We start from the raw sequence: 18,180 nt of genomic DNA, 5'->3' as shown, positions 1-18,180 counted from the left end.
ACCCTGTCTGCTCTTTTTTGAGGGGAAGGGCAACATTATAACCAGGGGAATGCAGTGAGAGCAGGGGAGGCTCTAATGAGAGCCCATAATCACTTAACAGAGACCAGGTGCTGTGTGTTTGTATAACATTGCACTCCAGACAATAGAACGTCACTTTGAGTTTGCAAGAAGCAGAAGCAAGAGTCTGGACGAAGTATTTCCATTTTGTATGCAAAATGTTTATTGGATGACAATGTTATTGCTTTGACACAAATAAAATAGAGCACATTTACAAATATATAATATAGCTATAAAAACTGTTTTCCTATCACCACAGAATAATAACACATAGCTACAATGCCCATATATATTTCTTCCTGTACAAAAATAGTTCTATCTGCATAAGTACTTCAATGTAACCTCTATATAATATTTAAATAAAGTAAATTCATATATACAAATATCTGCAATAAACACAAAAAATAGATTGCACATGTTTTTGTACAAAAAAAACAAAACAATTTCAAGTATATTTCAATCCATCTTGGACTGGCACAATTCTCACAGAATAATAGGCATTTTCCATTATACAGTGTCCAAAACTCAACATATCCCCAGAGCACCACAGCCCTGTAGCCTATCTTTCTGTTTGGCTTAGTGATAAAGTTTGTCTTTTCCTGATAATTCATTTGACCTAAAGTCCAAATGGAAAAGTGCAGGCAAAAACTGACAGCTTGACCACATGGGTGTAATCCTTAGAGGACGGAGGATGACTCCCAAACTTGAGGAATTACTGTGTTAAGTCCCACAACGTTAGACAAAGAGTTCCCTTCAGGAATCAGTACTTTTCCTTTGCCTCTGCCAAGCAGAGAGAAGCACCTGTAGTTTCCTCCATGCTGTGCCATCCAGTGTCTGCATGCTGGCTGCAGTCTTGCACACTCTTCATCACTGAGCTGCAACCTCAGTGTAACACAGTCTGTTCTCTGACTAAGTCCTCCTGGCTGAAAAATAAATGTGCTGCAGAGAACAAGTCAGGAGTCTGCGGTATTTTGAGAATTTCAGAGCAGAGCAGAGAGGATGATCTGCTACTCCCATTCTTTTGACAAAGTTCTATTCATGTCCGTTTGAGGAGAGCCATCAGCTTATGAACCTGTGAGTCTGTTATCCTCCACTCGGGCCGGTCCTGCTCCTGGCTCCGTGAAGGTCTCTGCTCTGGCACAGACCGACGCCTGCGGCCGTATCCCTTTGGACTCAGCATGTCGGGAGGGGCATTCCCAATCTTCAACTTGTTATTGAGCTGGTGCAGGCGATGGGCCAGGTCATGCACAGTGCAGGTGCCCAGTGAACAACCTTGTCTCCTTGGTGGGCTCACTGGGTTCTTGGACCTTTTTGTTCTCACACTGATTCCAGTTCTGAAAGACAGGGGAGAGACAGTGGGACGTTAATTCATGTGATTACAGCCGGTTGTTTTCTGGACAGTTGTCTACAAATTGACCACAGATGAAACATTTCTCAGGACAACATGGTGGGTGTTTTACCTGGAATGTGGCAGCAGGTTGTCCCTGACTTCTTCTGCTCTGACAAAGTTCTCAGAGTCTGCCGTCTTCTCCACTGAGACACTGTCAAGGTTTCGTCTCAATCTGTGCTCCAGCCATAGGCTTAACCTGGGAGGGGAGAAGAAGAATTCCATAAGTATGTAGGCAAACTCAGTAGGTGTGAAACTGCTGTGCTACGTCTTGCATCACATTAAACTTTTAATCACTGAATGAATAGAGAAACTCACCTTTTCTTCACCTGTGGATTCACCTCAAGTTCCACACAATGAGCTACGGTTGCCAGGAGGCAGCAGTAGAGGAAGGAGTGCAAGATCAGTTTCATGTTGGCTCCTGGGGAAAGACGATGAGTGAAAATTAATATTGTTTTTCCAGTTAGATCTACATGATATGAATTAATATGTAACTACATTGAACTCCTATTGTCTGCTTGTTCATGCAACAGTCTCTCCACACAATATATTCCCTGAAGAGCAACTACTGGAGCTGTCTTACCCAAGAGTCCAAAAGCCAAGTTATTTGCACTTATCATTCATTTATTTAAAAAGTTAAGCTAAGGTCAGATTTGACTCAGTAAAGTAAACCTACAACTCTGCTTTGGGCCTCTGGCCAATAATGTGAAGGACACTGTCTGCCAATGAGGGGCTGAAAATAGGCTCAGTTAAACAAAAACGTCCCTCAACTGATTGGGGTGGCACAGTTGATCAGATTTATACATTCATAACAAACATACAATATAGTTGCTATTTCAGCAGGGGACAAATTGTGGTGTTTGGCAGACCCTTTGTAAAAGGTAGACCCTCCACTGACAATGAAACATGCAAATGTAAATGGCTTGCATAATACCGCTGGACAGATAACCTGTCCTTGTCCCTAACTTGAGTCCTGACCCCAAAAATACAAGCAGTCAAGGCAAAACTAAATATTAAAAAAACAAAAAACAAAAAAAAACTTTCCTAAATAAAAGCACACATACCTTAATATCTATGACAGATCTGTTGAATGTGAAGGTTCTACTTGTTGAATCAGCTGTAAAAGAATACTCCAGGGGTTTTCTTCAAATTGCCACTGGTTCTGAGAGGCAGCTGTGTCACTCTGCTATTAGCTCCTCCACACAAGGCTGCGAGCATTTATACAGGAGGTGGGAGGGGTCACTGAGTCTCTCATCCTCTCCCTCCACCCCCACACGATCCATGGCATTACTTCTGTACTGCTGTTGCTCCGTGTGAGGTACAGTCTATCACAGATAAAAAAAAAAAAAAAAAATTCCTCAGGATAAAAATAGAACTTTACATGTTTAGATAATAGATTTATTCAACATTTTTTGCCCCCTCCCTTGAGACAGTGATAAATAAAATCCACACATAATGAATTTGTTTGTCTCCTGAGACTGTCCTTGTAGTTACAGGGTGTGTGTTTTTATGGCAACAAATCAAATTTCGTCAGACTTATAACTCACCTTGATTAACTTTGTGTGAGTGTAGTACATTAATGTCAACTGAAGTCTTTCTGTAATCCCTTTTCTTTAGACATCCATTGTGTTCTATTTGAAGTTAAAGGTCAATAATATTTCTTTGTTAACGTTCCTTTTTGTCCCACTGCCTAATTGTATCAGGTAAAATTTGAGCAATGTTTCCACAGGACACTCCCTGACACAGTGAACTTCCACATCAGACTGAATGAGCACGGCATTAAAACGCAAACTGATTAATTATAGCAAGTTTGGCCACGTGTACAATGTTACATGCTCTACGTATTTGTATGTACAAGGCAAATATTTGACTCCTCACCTCGTGGAGTTTATTTTAACATGTGGATAAACATGAAGTGGATTTTTACAATACTTCAAATAATCTGAAAAGGGGCTTGAAAAATAACCTGGAACCAACAATAATTGACACAGTTCAGCTGATCTGCTGTTATAAAGGATTACAGGTCATATAACTTTACTTTGTCTTGATTGGAATTTATACAAAGATACAGTATAAGTGAGGGAGCATGTGAGACACGAGGTCTGACAGGAGACAGCAACCCTGCTAGTATCTGACTCAGTGTGGGATGCTTGGTGATGAGAGTCACGTTCACATTCACAAACATTTACACAAACAGCATGTTGTACGTGTTGCTGTTGTGTCAAGCTACATTCTGTAGTTGGGAAGTGGGGGAACAACATGACTTCATACCTGGGGAATTCTCAAAGAATTCCACACATTTCATTTTATTTCATTTTATTATCCCAATAAAAAATAGAGAAAAGTCCATATTGTTATATCACAGGAAATATATGGAAATTACCGAAGAGAAACTTCCTAGAAGTGTGGTGCAAACGCAGGCTTATGTAATCATTTTATTTCCTATTGTTTCACTTTCAGTGCAGGGGTAAATACAGAGCTGGAGTTTCATCATAAACAGCAACTGTTCAGGCACCAATAAATGTGTTTCATCTAAAACTATTTATATCCTCCGCAACCTCATTCCGCAGACAGTGCCATATTTTATAATTTAAAAAATCTGGAAATGTCAAAAGCATGTGCTGTAAAACAGCAAATGTTTTATTTGCACTCCATGATGATAATTACCTCCAGCAGACAAATGGTTGGCCTTTGCCAGAATTTAGAGATTGTGAAATCACAGCGACGAATATCTGCTGTTACTTTTCATGTCCTTATATAGAGGCATTTTGTTTGTCTTTCATAAACAAGCTTCAGTAAGATTACTGGAAGCTCGGTAATTAAACTAGCAGGTATGAGTGACAGGAAATCTGTCAGGGAAAGTTGTTAGTGCCAGGATGAGGAGGGTGTTAATCCCACATATTTGATAGATTATTCATCTGTCACTTGTTGACCTGGGTCTATCTGTCTCCATCTATTCGTCATACAGAATTTAACGTCTCATGTCTCCATGTTCAGTGTAGTATTATAAGTATTGAGTCATGATTTCTGCTTCGTTATAGAGCCTTTTCCTAAGACTGCAATGAAAAAATACCAAGATGTATTCCAGCTATTTTTAAATTGTCATATAAATTTGCCAAAGCAAACTTCCAAAAAATGATTCATAAAGTTGCACCGTATCTACTAATCTCAGGTATTTGCTCCGTCTCTCCCAGTAACAACATTAATATCACCTTGAATAGAGCTAGTTTAATGTCAATGTTTTTGACAGCAACATTGAATTTGTCCGAGGCAGAAACCTCCTTCTGTTAGTTTTAAATATATTGGGCAGAGAAAATAATTTACCATTTTTGTCTGGGTAAAAGTATTTCTACTGTACTGAAACGATCTTGTTCGTGTGAAGGATTTTTCTCACTGTGATGAAAAAAGATGAAGAGCACAATAACACTGAAATTAGTTGTCTGATGGACCTGCATTTCTTATAGAAGCAGCTGCGGAGGTGAAACTTCTAGAAGCCATCGTGACTTGTGTCCACAGTCCAAGCTGCAGATGGGAGATGTGGTGAGGCAACGGTGGAAAATAATTAGAGGGAAGACAATTTGAATAGTGTGTGTTTTCCATTATGGCCCTGGTTCACTTAGTCACATTACTGAAGTCCTCTCAAATGAGTTTCAGTAACAGTGATGTCCTCATGCTGGACGTTTATAGGTTCCCCAAGAACCAAATCTGAAGAAATGGAGTTGAGACATGGTAAAAGAGGAGAATTTGCATCTGAAAAATGTGCAGAAATGATATGATGAACTGCGTTCAACGTGGACAAAAAATTATCCAACATCTGGTGGTGTTGATGTCACATAAAAAGTGAGACAATGCTCAAAGCCAAGGGAGAAATACCCAGTACTGCATGGTGTTTCTTAGTGACAGTTGTGCTGTATTTCTATTGGAAAAAGGAAAACAAGGCTGACCTGGTCACAGTGGGAAAGTCAAAGTGGATATACTTCAGTGGAGTGTTTACTTCAATGTGAAGAGCAGTGTGGATTCATTTAAAATCATTGATTTTTATGAGTTGAGCAATACAAATTATACATTTGTTTTGTTTCGGACCAATTGGCTTAAGTGTGTGTTTTAAATATTTAAGGCATAAACAAATGAAAATAAACATGCAGTCCTGTCTTGGTGGAGTTTGGTTGACTGTCTGTGAAGGCAGCAGGTGCTCTGGAGCCAACAATAGCCTCTGAAGAGATCGAGGAAAAATGCTGTGACCGCATCTCCTCTAATCTGCATAATGGAGCTTTTAATGCTCCTATAAAAGGGTTAGTTTACTTTTTCAAAGTCTAAGTGGAAACTGTCCAGCCAGGTGCCTGTGAACCCTGTCTGTTGGGCATATATTTCTAATTGTATTTACCTGTTACATAACAGACTGTCAATGTGTTACACTCAAAGACAAAGAATGATATTCATACTGTGTGTGTGTGTGTGTGAGAGAGATCTGCTATGATGTATGGTTCTGAGTAGGGACAACCTGGTGGACGGGTGGTTGTTCTTGGTGCTCTTGCCTTACGGCAAGGGTCACAGGTTCAATCCCTGATTCTCTGGGTAATCCAGCTTCATCCAGCAAGATGGAGGGAGTTAATGGATATATTGAACTAGAAGCTACCAGGGAGAGGGAAGACACTCATTTAGGAGGATGTAATAGGAAGGCACTATAATGGTTGGTGCAACAGTAAAGATTGCAGATAAGATAACAAGCTGACAGCAGACCTATGTTTTCCTAAATGGCTATGGTTGTCTGGATGACGACCATGCAAGCGTTTTTTAACCTGTGGACTTTTTTTCTCTGTTGCATCCTGCTCTTATGGAAGCTTATTTACCATTAAATGTTAGTTTAAGCTATTGAAAGATATCCCAAAATTTAATTTGAGTTTGACCTTTATTAAAAACAAGACTGTCCCTAATATGTGATAAGTATCGCCTTGTGGAAGATCCCAAAAAGAGCCTTGTCTAAAAGCAGTTATTTCCCAGGCTGCTCTGTGGGGGCACAAAGCTGTATTTGTAAACTCCACGGCCCACGCCCATGGATGGCTCAGGATCTCGCGCAGGCGCTGACGCCGCTTCTGTCAAACATGGCTGTGCCTTGGAAGGAGGAAAAATGCTGAATTGTGTTGGTATATTCCGAGAAAAGCAGCAGAAATGGCTAGATTGGCTGACTATTTCATTGTGGTGGGATACGATCAGGAGAAAGCCGGTAAGTGTGTCGAGGTCTGGTCGGAGAATCGAGCTGCTGAGGTTTTGGATTGTTGTCCAGGCCGTCACACACTCACTCACACACTCCCTCCCTGTGTTGATGCCTTTAGCTTTACGTTAGCCACACAGCTACCATCTACCGAGTCTGTGGGGCATTTTTGTATCTTTAAATTCAATGACTGACCGAATGGCGGTCAGCTCTTTGAGTGTTTAACGAATGAAATTGACGGCATATCATATCAGCACTAAAGAGTTATCCTTACGGCGCGCTGTGGGATTTGACTTAAAAGTTTTTATGAATTCGAAAATGTGTCACATCCTGCCCCGGCTGATGGCTGCTCCTATCAGCTCCGGAGGCTTGGCTTTCTCACCGACTCTTCTGTGAAGAAGTTCTGCAGACACAGGCTGCACCCTAATCACATTTATGTTGCTGACACTCGAGGATTGTGAGTGTTTACATGCATCATTAGTGTGTTGTTGGCTTGCGTAATGTTGGTCGGCGGTGGTCAAGCACTGAATACTGTGTTGTGGGGCTGTTTTTTTTTTAATGATGAGGCACTTGTAAGAGGTTTGTTGTGCTATACTTGTTTTTACAGGAGGACGTTTTTCGTCAGCGGGGCGTAACGTTTCACAGCTGCAGAGTAGAAGGCAGTGCATGACTCCAACAAAATCCAGACGGGAAGCCCCATCCCCATTCTTTGTTTTTAGATCCAGGTCATGGATCATATACCAAGAATGGACGTAGCTTTTCTCTTTTCCTTTTAAACTACAGATATGTGGTCAGTGTAGACAGCCATCAAAGGTTTTTGTTGTTACAATTGCATATATAAAGCCCAGGATGCACTAGAGTTTCATTTTTGCCAGATTTTACCCACAATTCCCAGACAGAACAGATCCAATCTGATCTTAGTTGCAGAACAGTGATCCCTTGCTATAACACGGTTTACTTTTCACGGTTTCGCTACTCAACTGATTTGCATCGTGCATTGTGTTCTGCATTCTGATTGGCTAAAAAGTCACTCCGCTTCTTCTCTACCTGTGCGCCAATAACGTTGCGGTTTAATATGTACACGTACGTAAAACAGCTTGCCAAATTGACATTACGTACGTGCAAATTCTCTTGCAATTTCGAGTTTATCAAACCCCATAATGTCGACAAAACGCTCTGGACCGGCAAAAGTACCTGCGGTAGGGACCAAAAGGCAGCGGAAGATGCTGTCTATCGGTGATAAAGTAAAACTATTGGACATGCTAAATGAAGGTAAAAGCTATGCGGCTGTAGGTCGGCATTATGGAATTAATGAATCTTCCGTTCGTTCCATAAAGAAGGAAGAAAAAAACATAAGGAAGACAGCAGCAATAAGTTTTAATAAGGATTCAAAAAGGGTTGCAACTGCCCGCAACAAGACCAGGTAATTTGTATTTTTTTCATAATCATTTTTAATTTTCTCCCGTTCACGGTGGGCGGTGCTAATCTCCGCAATTTGAAGCCTTCTGTTCACGTTGATGATTAAAATTATTATTTGACAGTACATTACAGAAGTTATTTGTTGAAACGTTTCTAAAGTACTTTTATTTTACTTTATTTGTGAAACAAATGGTTGAGACTGTAAAATGGTTTGTTCGTTCTTTCTCTTCTTTTTCTGAGTATTTAATTGTAAAAAAAATAAAGATTTCTACTTCACGGATTTATATATAAAAGAAATAAAGAAATGCCAAGATTCACTGAAGTCAACAATTTTCTGCAGTACTGTTTATAGAAAACCTGACAATAAATCATTGCATGGCCCACTAATGGGAGCTTAGTTGTAAGATGACTCCCATTGAATGGTTCAGCTGTCAGTCAAATACCGTCTCCACCTCCGTGTCACTGGCTGGAGTGACAGTAGCTGGACATGTTGATTGTTTGCCTACTAACAGTTTTCCCTAACATTGAATCTTTAATGTAGCTTTGGAAGCTTGGTAATGTACACACTAATGGTACTTATGAGCACTAATGCATTAAACATAATGACATACTGTATCTTGGCAGTTGGACGGTTGATATAGTTTATTTGACCTACTCTGATTTCAACAGCAGGTAGGAGTGAACACAGAAGTGCAAAAATATGTTTGGCGTGCTTAGCCCATCACAACACTTGTTGGCCTTTGTGTAAGACACGGAAAGCTGTTTTCCTCTGGTGAAGTCTCACTTTCTCCTGATCCAAAACAGTAAAATGCTTTGCATGCTTGTTTAGACACTGACAACAAACAAAACCTGTCATTGCACAAACCTCAGATCTCACATTTCGAATTTCTCCAAATGACAAACAATAGCTCAGATAGCTCTGTATTTTATTCAGGAAGAGCTGTAGTGTATAAAAAAATCCCCAGAGAAGCCTGGAGAATGTAGAATATTCAGACAGTCTGCCATAAGGGAACAAATTAAGGTTCCAAGTCTCTTCCATCCTTCCCCATGTGTGTCAAAGCGAGGCCAGAGCAGCTGAATCCTTTTAGTAGCCTTAGTCGGCCTGATCTGCAATTGGTAAACAGATTTTTTTTATGAGGTCTCTGCATCCCAGCTCCAACTGACCAGGTTATAGACAGTTCAGAATAGGACTTGACTGTTGAATTGAGTGAAAGCTCACATACAGTACACACAAGGAATATTTTGGACGTAAACATCTCCTCCTGTGACATGGTTTTTCTTCTGTCCATATTAACCTGCTGTCAAATTTAGCTTGATTAAAGAATGTTTAAACTTGCATCTTGCCATGGACCCAGAGAAATATGGTATGTGTAAATGGATGAAACTCTGATACTCTCATCCAAAATTCTTCTTTGTTTAAGGCAAAACCTACCTAACTTATCACTTAGTCTCCTTCCCACCTACAGTCTCTGCTCCAGTGTCCTGACCCAATTGTAATTGTTTGATTAGGGAGGAATAGAACAATTGGAAATAATGCTGTTGGTTGAGAAATAGGATGGGTTGAAACTGAAAGCAAGAATTAGATTGCGGTTTAAGTACATCTCTAAACTGACCTAATAAAAATGAAACTTCAGCTTGTTTATATGCAATAGAGAACAGCAATCGTGCAATAAACAAAGGGCATGTGGGACAGACAGCGTATGCTGCCAGAAGAAATAGGTAATAAATGTGGTGCTGAAGCGTCTCTCAGGGGATGGGGAGACAGGTGTACAGCCAGAGACAGTAGGTTAGAGATCTTTTATTGTATTTGTACCTTTGGAAAAATATAATTCCTAATGAAAATTGTCTCAAGCAATTCTATTTTTATTGTAACACTGGTGACCTATAATACAATCTGTAAGTCACATGACTAAGGGTCCAGAAACTGTGCCTGCTGCAGGAGACTTGGAATTACACCTTGTGTGAATACGGTTTAATTGACAGTAGTTCTTAAGCCAATTCCAGGTAGTATTTGTCATGTTGGTGCATCAAATGTATAACCAAATACAAAAGCATCCGTTAATGTGAACTACAAAAAATATATTCCATCGGCAGTATCCTGAGAAGTCTCTTTTTCCCCTTGGTAGTAATAACATGACTCACAACCTTTGGAGATATTTTTTATGGACAATGCTGGAATCTCAAAAAGGTGGTTTGGATGGATGTAGAGTTGGATCCATTTATTTATTTGCACTTTTGCAATGAAACAACTTTTTTAGCTTTTTGTTTGCCAAAGGACAGGTTGTGGTTCATTTGCTGTTCATCATAAATTTTAATTTACCACATTAAAAAAAAAGAAGAATTTCCTCATCTGTTTTGTTTTAAACTCTTTATTGGACAGATATCCATCTTTATTGAATCAAACTGTTTTTGGAATGTGTTTGACTGTCACTATGACTGATCTCTGTTCTGGGTGCCTGCCTGTGTAGTCTAGGTCCTTGAGTTGGACACAGACTTGCTTATGTAACCCAGTGGATTCCCAAGAAATAACACAAACCACTTCCAAAAGATTAGAGCAAAGCAATCCCATTAGTTGATATGGTTCATGATACTGTAGACGCGTGTGTGGTAGCACATTCAGAAATTGAAAGATGTATGCATGCCCTTGCCAAATATGCAGTAACCTGTGCAAAAAATGTGTGGACATTTTCTGACAAGGCTTCTGTAACGCACAGTCAACACTGAAGTGTTTAGTAGTGACACCTAAATGTAGGATGTTATTTAATGAAACTTGGCCAATAGCTTGTAAAATGATGCAAAGTATATAGCTATTCAGTATAGGACCATCTCTAATTGATATATTAGGCTGAAATATGGCAAATTAGCTAAGGGCGTACCAAAGAGCAACATAAAGTTAGCACATAATTAGCTGAGGGTTGGCCAAAAGGAAGCTAGATATGTTGACACGTTTTACAATGAGCCTGGGATGTTAGTTGTTTGATATTTCAAGCTGCTGTCAGTGTTGTAAAATAGCATACAGGGGTGCTCTACTTACGTACGTTGGGGTTCGGTTCCTAGCAGTGATGTAACTAATATGTAGGAAATGGAATCCATTCTATTTAAAAGCAATGAATACCACATGGAAAGTATGCTGTTGAATTCTGTGTGCTATTGTTTTCTCATTTTCTTCTAATTGGGTCTGACAAGCAATGCCATCAGAAACTTTTAGACTTTTGCTAGTGAGCTATTCTGAAGGGCAAAAAGTTAATTTAAAAAAAAAAAATAAGGGAACAAGACTTTCTTAAAACATTTATAAGCAGGGAGTGTGGCGACATAATAACGAAACGTTGCAGGTCGAGGTTATCGTAAAGTGAAGACCCCCTGTATTAATTAGCAATAATGTCATTCCATACATTATTCATAATTTCCCACACAGTTACAGTAATACCCTTTTTTATTCCAAAAGAGGCTATGTTTTTGCAATGGCCCTTCTATGACACCTGCAAAAAAATGGTGTTTTGGAAGGAGAACGTTTTAATCTGCTATTTTTGTTGTTGAAATATTTAATCTTCTAGAAAATACTATGGAATTAGCGCATATTGGTCTGTCTGTGGGTTTGTTTTGATGGTTCTCTCCAAACATGCATCGTTCACTCTGTCATTACACTTTCATTTCTAGCATTTTCCATTAGATTCTATAGTGCTTTTCATGTTTGTAATGAAGAGTTTAATTGTCTTGTTTGCTTCAGATGGACATATTAATGGTCTGCTCATGTGGTCGAACTCTCACAGTTTAATAGATATGCACCTTTATGTTTCTGTAGCTTCTATTCTCTAATTATATTTTGCTAAGTGGATTCGGTGCTTATGTTGTCATTTAGGTAACTGCAATCTTAAAGGTCCTTGATTTCAAATTCCCCTCTTGTGGCTTATGTCAAGAAAGACTACCAGTGTAAAAACTGTGCTAGAGATCTGTGCTCTTGTCTGCCATTCACTAGTTTAAACTAACATTCACTCTAACTGGCAGTGGTGGCTTAGTGGTTGACTTGGGTCCAGAAGGTTTCAGGTTTGAATCCACCAGCTGCCAAGTTACCACTGAGGTGCTCTGAGCATGGCACCGTCCCCACACACTGCTCCCCGGGCGCTTAAAGCGTTAAAAGCAGAGGTCACATATCGTTAGCAGTGGTGTGCTGTGTCAAATTCACTTTCTTCTTCTTTCTTCTAACTCCCAATAACAGCTAGTAAAAAGTCAGAAGTAAAAATTATTGAAAATCACTTTGCTGACTTAGGGAAAGGGCTAAACAGCTGCTTATGGTCAAAAATGTGACTTGCTGTCACCTAGAGTTCTAGTTAATAACTTGTGTAACACTTCCAAGATGTACTTTTGTCTGCTCCAAAGTAAGTCATCATTTACATAACCAGTTTATATTAGAATATAACGTGAGGCTATTGGCAACTCTTTAAACCTCACAGTTCTGTTACTGCACCTGGTCTCTGGCTGGAACACTGGACTGAATGATGGCATTCAAACTGATAACTTCATATCACCTTTTGGCTATGCAAACAAAGGCATTGTGTTTTCATATGCTCCTAGTGTCTCACGTAAGATATTTTCTATGCCACAGAGACTAAAAACTTTTTATGAAAAGCTGAAGAAGGGATTTAGATGAAGGTAAGAAGTGGAATAGAGCTATTTGAGAAATATTACAAGGCTTCAACCATTCCCCACATATGAGCAGAAACAAAAGTAATGAATAGGAGAAGAAGACTCTCTCTATGCTCAGTTCTAAGTTAGTGTGACTAACATGGATAACATGTTCAAATAAAAGGATGGTGCTATAATTTAATTAGATATTTTGTCATTGTTGTTATGTTACATGAGAAGCTGCACAGATATTAGACTATGTTGTAGCAAATGCTTAAGGTTAATGCGATTCATGGTGCTTTGGGGTTTAGTTTGTTTTGTCTCTTTATGTGGTCCTGTGATAGGCTGGGCAACTGTCCTCCTGTACCATGTCTTTGCCTGATAACTGCTGCAATTGGCGCTAGCTTTGGATGGATTGATAGTTGACTGGATAATGCGTTTACACAATAGTTTGATTGATGGGTCAGATCTATATATGTGCTCCAACTGTACTTGTAATAGTGTGCTTCTCTCCCAGAATTCATAAAAACCAAGCACACTGGCAGTGTGCAATAATGCTAACAAGACAGGAGTGTTCTGTGTTTTTTATTTGTATTGGAATAGAGAGAGATGACACGTGTTGGAACAGCATAGAATTATTGTCTGCCATGTAAGTCCCTAGTCCAGTTCACCTAGCCCTGAAATGCCTAAATATAGGGACTATTGTGTCAGAATATCCAAAATAATAATAAAAAAACACGATGAAGAGAAATGATGTTTGTGAATCTCCGGAATTTTTAAACACCACACTGTTGCGCCAACGTTCTGTTAATTGCTGTGACATATAAGGCTGGCTGACGTCAGAGAGTCGAGTAATGGCTCGGCTTCAAGTGTTTGAGAGCTTGGCTTCCGATATTCAGAAAATATATGAGCAGCATCTCTTGTATCAACATTTTATCACTATAAATTACTGGTTTGGTTAATTCTTAGTGCACTTTACTTATAAACTTTGTGTGGAGGAGTGTGAGTAAGCATTACCAGGTAAGTGGTTCCAGAACAGCCCACCAGTGTGTGTGTGTGACTGTGCCAAGATAAGGTTACAAAGTGACGTGAATCGTGCGTAACTGGCAGAGAACACACTTATAAATTGTAGAATGAGCATTTGTCTTAATAGATCAACAACAGCAGTAAAATAAATCAACTAGATGAATGGAGTTTCTTTCCATGAAGAACAGAAACATCTGCTTTAATCAGGCAATACGAACAACTTTAAATCACACATATTGGCTTCATAACTAAAATTATGAGTTTTGGGTCATTGAAACTTTAAAGGTTTCTGGGACTTAGGTTCACACTATTGTTAGATATGACAGAGTTTAATAATAAGTAATGGTTATCATGGGTGTAGGTCAACAAGACAGGCACCACCACCAAAACTGCAATTCATGTTACACTGAAGTAAAATTTGATACCTGCTTGCTAATGTTCTTACTTCAACATAATTTCAAAAGGACCACACATGCGACATTGATAGTTAAATATATTCTAAGCTAACTTGCTAACAGCTAACATTGATGGCCCTATATTTACTGTAAAACTAGGAACTTAGCACATACTGTAAATACAAATTTATACATAATTAGTTGACACTTAAATGATACATTTTTGATAAATGTCTGTTTGTTCACGTGACATCCTTCTGCCTATCTTTCATCAATCTGTCCTTAGAAAACCTTTAGCTTTGTTACACTTAGGACATGCCTGTTGTGTTTTCTTTTACTATGTAATGAAGAATTTGTGGTTCACCTATTAAAGGATGCTTAGTTGAAATCCATTGTCCTATAAGAAGAAAAACTCACAAGCAGACCATCAAAGAGCTTAATAAAAGAAAACTGCCGTAGTCGTTTTATAGCTACACCACACACACTGTGTAGCATGCACCCACGTGCCGTGTTTAGAAACTAGTTTGTTCTTGTTATTTCTGCTTTCAGTAAATATATAAATAAATGAACCTGACTCTGGTTTCCATCCTCTTGCCTTTGTAACGGGCTGTTCAAATTAGCATGTTACTTCTCAGGCCTGGCTTCTATTATCCCACTGATGGGGTTCTTTATAGCTATCAGGGGGGTTGTATGTGAAAGCACGGCTTGCTTTAATACAAGAGTGCAGCCTCGTGGAATGTGAGGAATTCTGTCATTTATTTTCATCTGTGGCTGAAAATTACAACGTGGAACATGTGATTTCAATTAGATGGGCTGTAAAGACACGCAGATACGTAACAGTCAGACTTACTGGTGCTTGACCATTATCAGTGACCAGGCTGTATCTGGAAACCATCCACAGGTGAAGAAAGAAACACATGGAACCATCTTTTAGCTGCCTTCTTCATTAATACACCCAAGAGCCTCACTTCTAAGTCATTTTTCTGACGGGGTCCTAGTTGTTGACAGCAGGCCACAGGCACTTGGCCACTGAGGATCTGGCGTCATTATCATAGCCCTTCATCCTGCTGTTTGCCTCTGGTGTGCTTTAAATCAAAACACTGTGACACAATGGCTGCATATGACATTGTTTAAATAGTTTGCTGAGTCAGGGCATTTGAGAGCAGAATTTTGAAATCCAGTTAAACAAAAAGAATGAAATGAGCCAGGCTGCTTTACAGCAAAATGTGTATGTTAAATACAGACTTACTTAGTAGACAAGCAGAAGTAGAGTTTTGGTAACTAATATGCTGATTGTAATGCACAATGCTTTAGGAGATAGTCATTAGTACCACCTCAACTTACCTGCAGTAAACAGCTGCAATAATTAGGTGTTGGCACGTCACTGTATGCAGTAGAATCCTATAAAAAGTTAATGTTTCAACAGTGTAACAAAAAAACACCTATAAAATCTTTGGAGCTTATTCATTAAAATTAGTCCATAGGAACTTGGCACCAATTAAAATTTAAATCACTTTTAAAATTTAATCAGTGACATAGTAATGGTTGACAACAATATTCTGTAACTACAAAAGTCTCTCGTATTAATTTTAACACTGTATCCCAGCATGGTCCACTCCTAATATTTTCTCTCAAATTCCCTGAATTACATGCACACACCGTTTTGTTGTTGTATGCACCACAATTGATAGAGCACTTTCTGGATACAGCCTGCGCACGTCTTTGTCGTTGGCTCTGCCAGAACGTGACTAATTGCAGTTGTTAAAGGCTACAATTATTCACCCTTTTGGCCTACTGTAGCCTGAAATAATATTGATTACAACAAAATACATGGAATGCTAAAACACAAGTTTTTCAGTTGTCAATAAGGAAAAAAAATCCAGATTGTTGCAAACTCCTGTCAGTCGTGCCAAGATCAGTGCTGGCTGCTGTGGAGAACAGTCTGGAGTCTGTTCCCTCTATTTGTTCATGTCACATCCATTTGAACTTAAAGTTGTCATTTGTCCATACTTATAAATTATAGATGTCTCTAAAAAAATGCTCTTGGATATTCTTGCTAATGCTAGAATATAGCAATATGGTGTTAAATATTGGCTTTGGTTAATGGTTTTAAGTTGAAAAGTAAATTTAAATTTAAAACAAATACATTATTTAAACTCATCTTTATTTAGTATACAAAAATAATGAAGACAAACATTTCTGGTTTGGTTTCTGGTTTGGTGTCAACAGATGTACTGTTACAGCTCTAATGCCTTGTATACATTCTGTGTTGGTCTGAGTCTGGATTTTGTTTGGGTTAAACAGTGAAGGAAGATTTTTTTTTTCTCATAGGTTTGATTTATTCTTGTTGTCAGAACATTATCACTAAAATGAATGTCCTTACCCTGAGTGATCTGTTTTGTGTCAGTCCAGTCATTTCTACATCTTACACATAAGAACACATTCCTCTTCTAACATCCTGACTGAGTCTTCCCAGGATTACCTGGACCTTCTGTCCCTATTGGTTGTCTGATGATTTTTTTTAGGAAACAATACATCATTTTACATTTGTTAAATGTAGTGTTACCATTTTAACAGCTAGCTCTTGAATAAACTCTGCTAGTAGGCATAGAAACATATTTAATATATTGTTCACATGGTTTTTCAAAGAAACTTGTCGGTAAAGTTTTGCCATTTAAATTCACTAAAAAAACTTGTCCATGTTTAATGTTATTGTTGTATTACTATCGAATGAGATATGTATTTTTTTGTTTTGTTTTTTGTTTTCATTATTAAACCAGTTTGAATTATTTTTTGCCAAGACAACATCACGACTAGAAAGTCTTCTTACAGCAGCGGCAGAATCATAGCAACACAGAGTTATCTTTTGAGCAGAGGCAAGATGAGCAATAAGGCGACAACAGGATTCTTCTTATGAACATTATTTACATTATGTATCAACCAACTGCGAGTTGACAGAGAGCTTCTGTTGTTTTGTTTAAATACTTTTTAAGAATTGATGACCCGTAAGCTGTGTTTATGGGATTGATAACACAAGTTCAAGGACTAATTGTTATATTTACATTTACTGTCTTATGTTAGGAGGTTGTGTCCCTTTGATTTATAGTTTGGTCTTTGATTGATTTTGTCTTTCATTTGCTGTATGACAGTGTTTTACTTGAATAAAACAAGAAACTTTTCCGAACCTCCACATCCATTGTGTTGACGGATCTTTGTTTTTTTTTTCATCATAGGTTCAGGAGAAGGATGTGGAAAGATTATTCAAAGATTCCCCAAGAAGGACTGGGAGGGAACAGCCTTTCCTCAGGGTGTGGAGATGGTGAGTGACGATAGCACCCTCATACTGAACACAACTAACAACACTGTCTGTGGTTAATAATAATACAGTGAAGCTAAGTTTATTTTTAATAGACATGGGACTGTATCACTCATCTAAACACTGATGATACCCTTTTGTTACAGTCTTGCAAGTATGATGTTGCACATTTTCATGTTATTGATTGATTGTTGAGTTGTTCAACAGACTATGCTCGTGGCTCATAATGCACCATTTGAAGTAACAGACTGACCTGGACAGTAGGCAGGACAGTTAAGCACACATGGCCTGAGCCCTAGCCTTTTTGGAAAGTCATAACTTGCAAATTTGGCAGACTAGCAAATGTAAGTGTTTTGACCGTCAGCACAAAATACACAGAATTTCAATCACTGGAGGATTTATTTATTGTTTTTTTTATTCACGCAGTCCATGGTCCTTGCCCCAGGGACATTGGGCTGCAGAAAATTTAAATGAATGCTTTATCTTTAAAAACTGATATCACTGAGTGTAAACTAAACCACATATTAATATTTCAATATATTTATCACATTGTGCACTGTGTTCCATCAAAATCGTTTCCATTTATTTAAAAATCCATTACATTAATGTGTCTATAATCTTTACTCTGATACTGATGTTAGTAGAAACTTTGCAACAAATCTTGATACTGCATTCAGTTTTTAGTTGGATTTAGTTTCCGATTTTCCTACTGTCCTTCTTTATCACCCCCTTCATCAAGTAAGAA

General features: G+C 38.6%; 2 protein-coding genes across 3 annotated transcripts in view; one reads left to right on the top strand and one right to left on the bottom strand.

Moving 5' to 3' along the window:
• Positions 1-196: 196 nt before the first annotated feature.
• Positions 197-2,654, bottom strand: adma (adrenomedullin a). The gene is made up of 4 exons (XM_008336999.3): positions 2,509-2,654; positions 1,763-1,865; positions 1,518-1,643; positions 197-1,391 (listed from the first exon to the last, which is right to left on the bottom strand). Exons 2-4 carry the CDS (start codon positions 1,855-1,857, stop codon positions 1,094-1,096), a joined length of 519 nt encoding a protein of 172 aa, XP_008335221.1. The 5' UTR covers positions 1,858-1,865; positions 2,509-2,654; the 3' UTR covers positions 197-1,093.
• A 3,836-nt stretch (positions 2,655-6,490) lies between these two features.
• The window catches only part of sbf2 (SET binding factor 2), a 78,735-nt gene continuing 67,045 nt past the window's right edge, over positions 6,491-18,180 (top strand). For both annotated transcript variants that reach the window (XM_008336996.3, XM_008336995.3), the window contains exons 1-2: positions 6,491-6,668; positions 17,353-17,438. In XM_008336996.3, coding sequence (XP_008335218.1) covers positions 6,614-6,668; positions 17,353-17,438 — 141 coding nt within the window. In that variant the 5' untranslated portion in view covers positions 6,491-6,613. The remainder of the gene's footprint in view (positions 6,669-17,352; positions 17,439-18,180) is intronic.

This window comes from Cynoglossus semilaevis, unplaced genomic scaffold, assembly GCF_000523025.1.
Source record: "Cynoglossus semilaevis isolate Cse_v1.0 unplaced genomic scaffold, Cse_v1.0 scaffold1102, whole genome shotgun sequence".
In the NCBI taxonomy this organism is placed as follows: domain Eukaryota; kingdom Metazoa; phylum Chordata; class Actinopteri; order Pleuronectiformes; family Cynoglossidae; genus Cynoglossus; species Cynoglossus semilaevis.
This window is presented reverse-complemented; position numbering and strand designations above follow the sequence as displayed.

Excerpts from the sequence above, each read along its gene's own strand:
- adma (XM_008336999.3), bottom strand. The coding sequence starts at position 1,857 with ATGAAACTGATCTTGCACTCCTTCCTCTACTGCTGCCTCCTGGCAACC. Across the intron at positions 1,644-1,762 it reads AATCCACAGGTGAAGAAAAG|GTTAAGCCTATGGCTGGAGC; the intron begins GTGAGTTTCTCT and ends CTCCCCTCCCAG. Across the intron at positions 1,392-1,517 it reads AACCTGCTGCCACATTCCAG|AACTGGAATCAGTGTGAGAA; the intron begins GTAAAACACCCA and ends CCTGTCTTTCAG.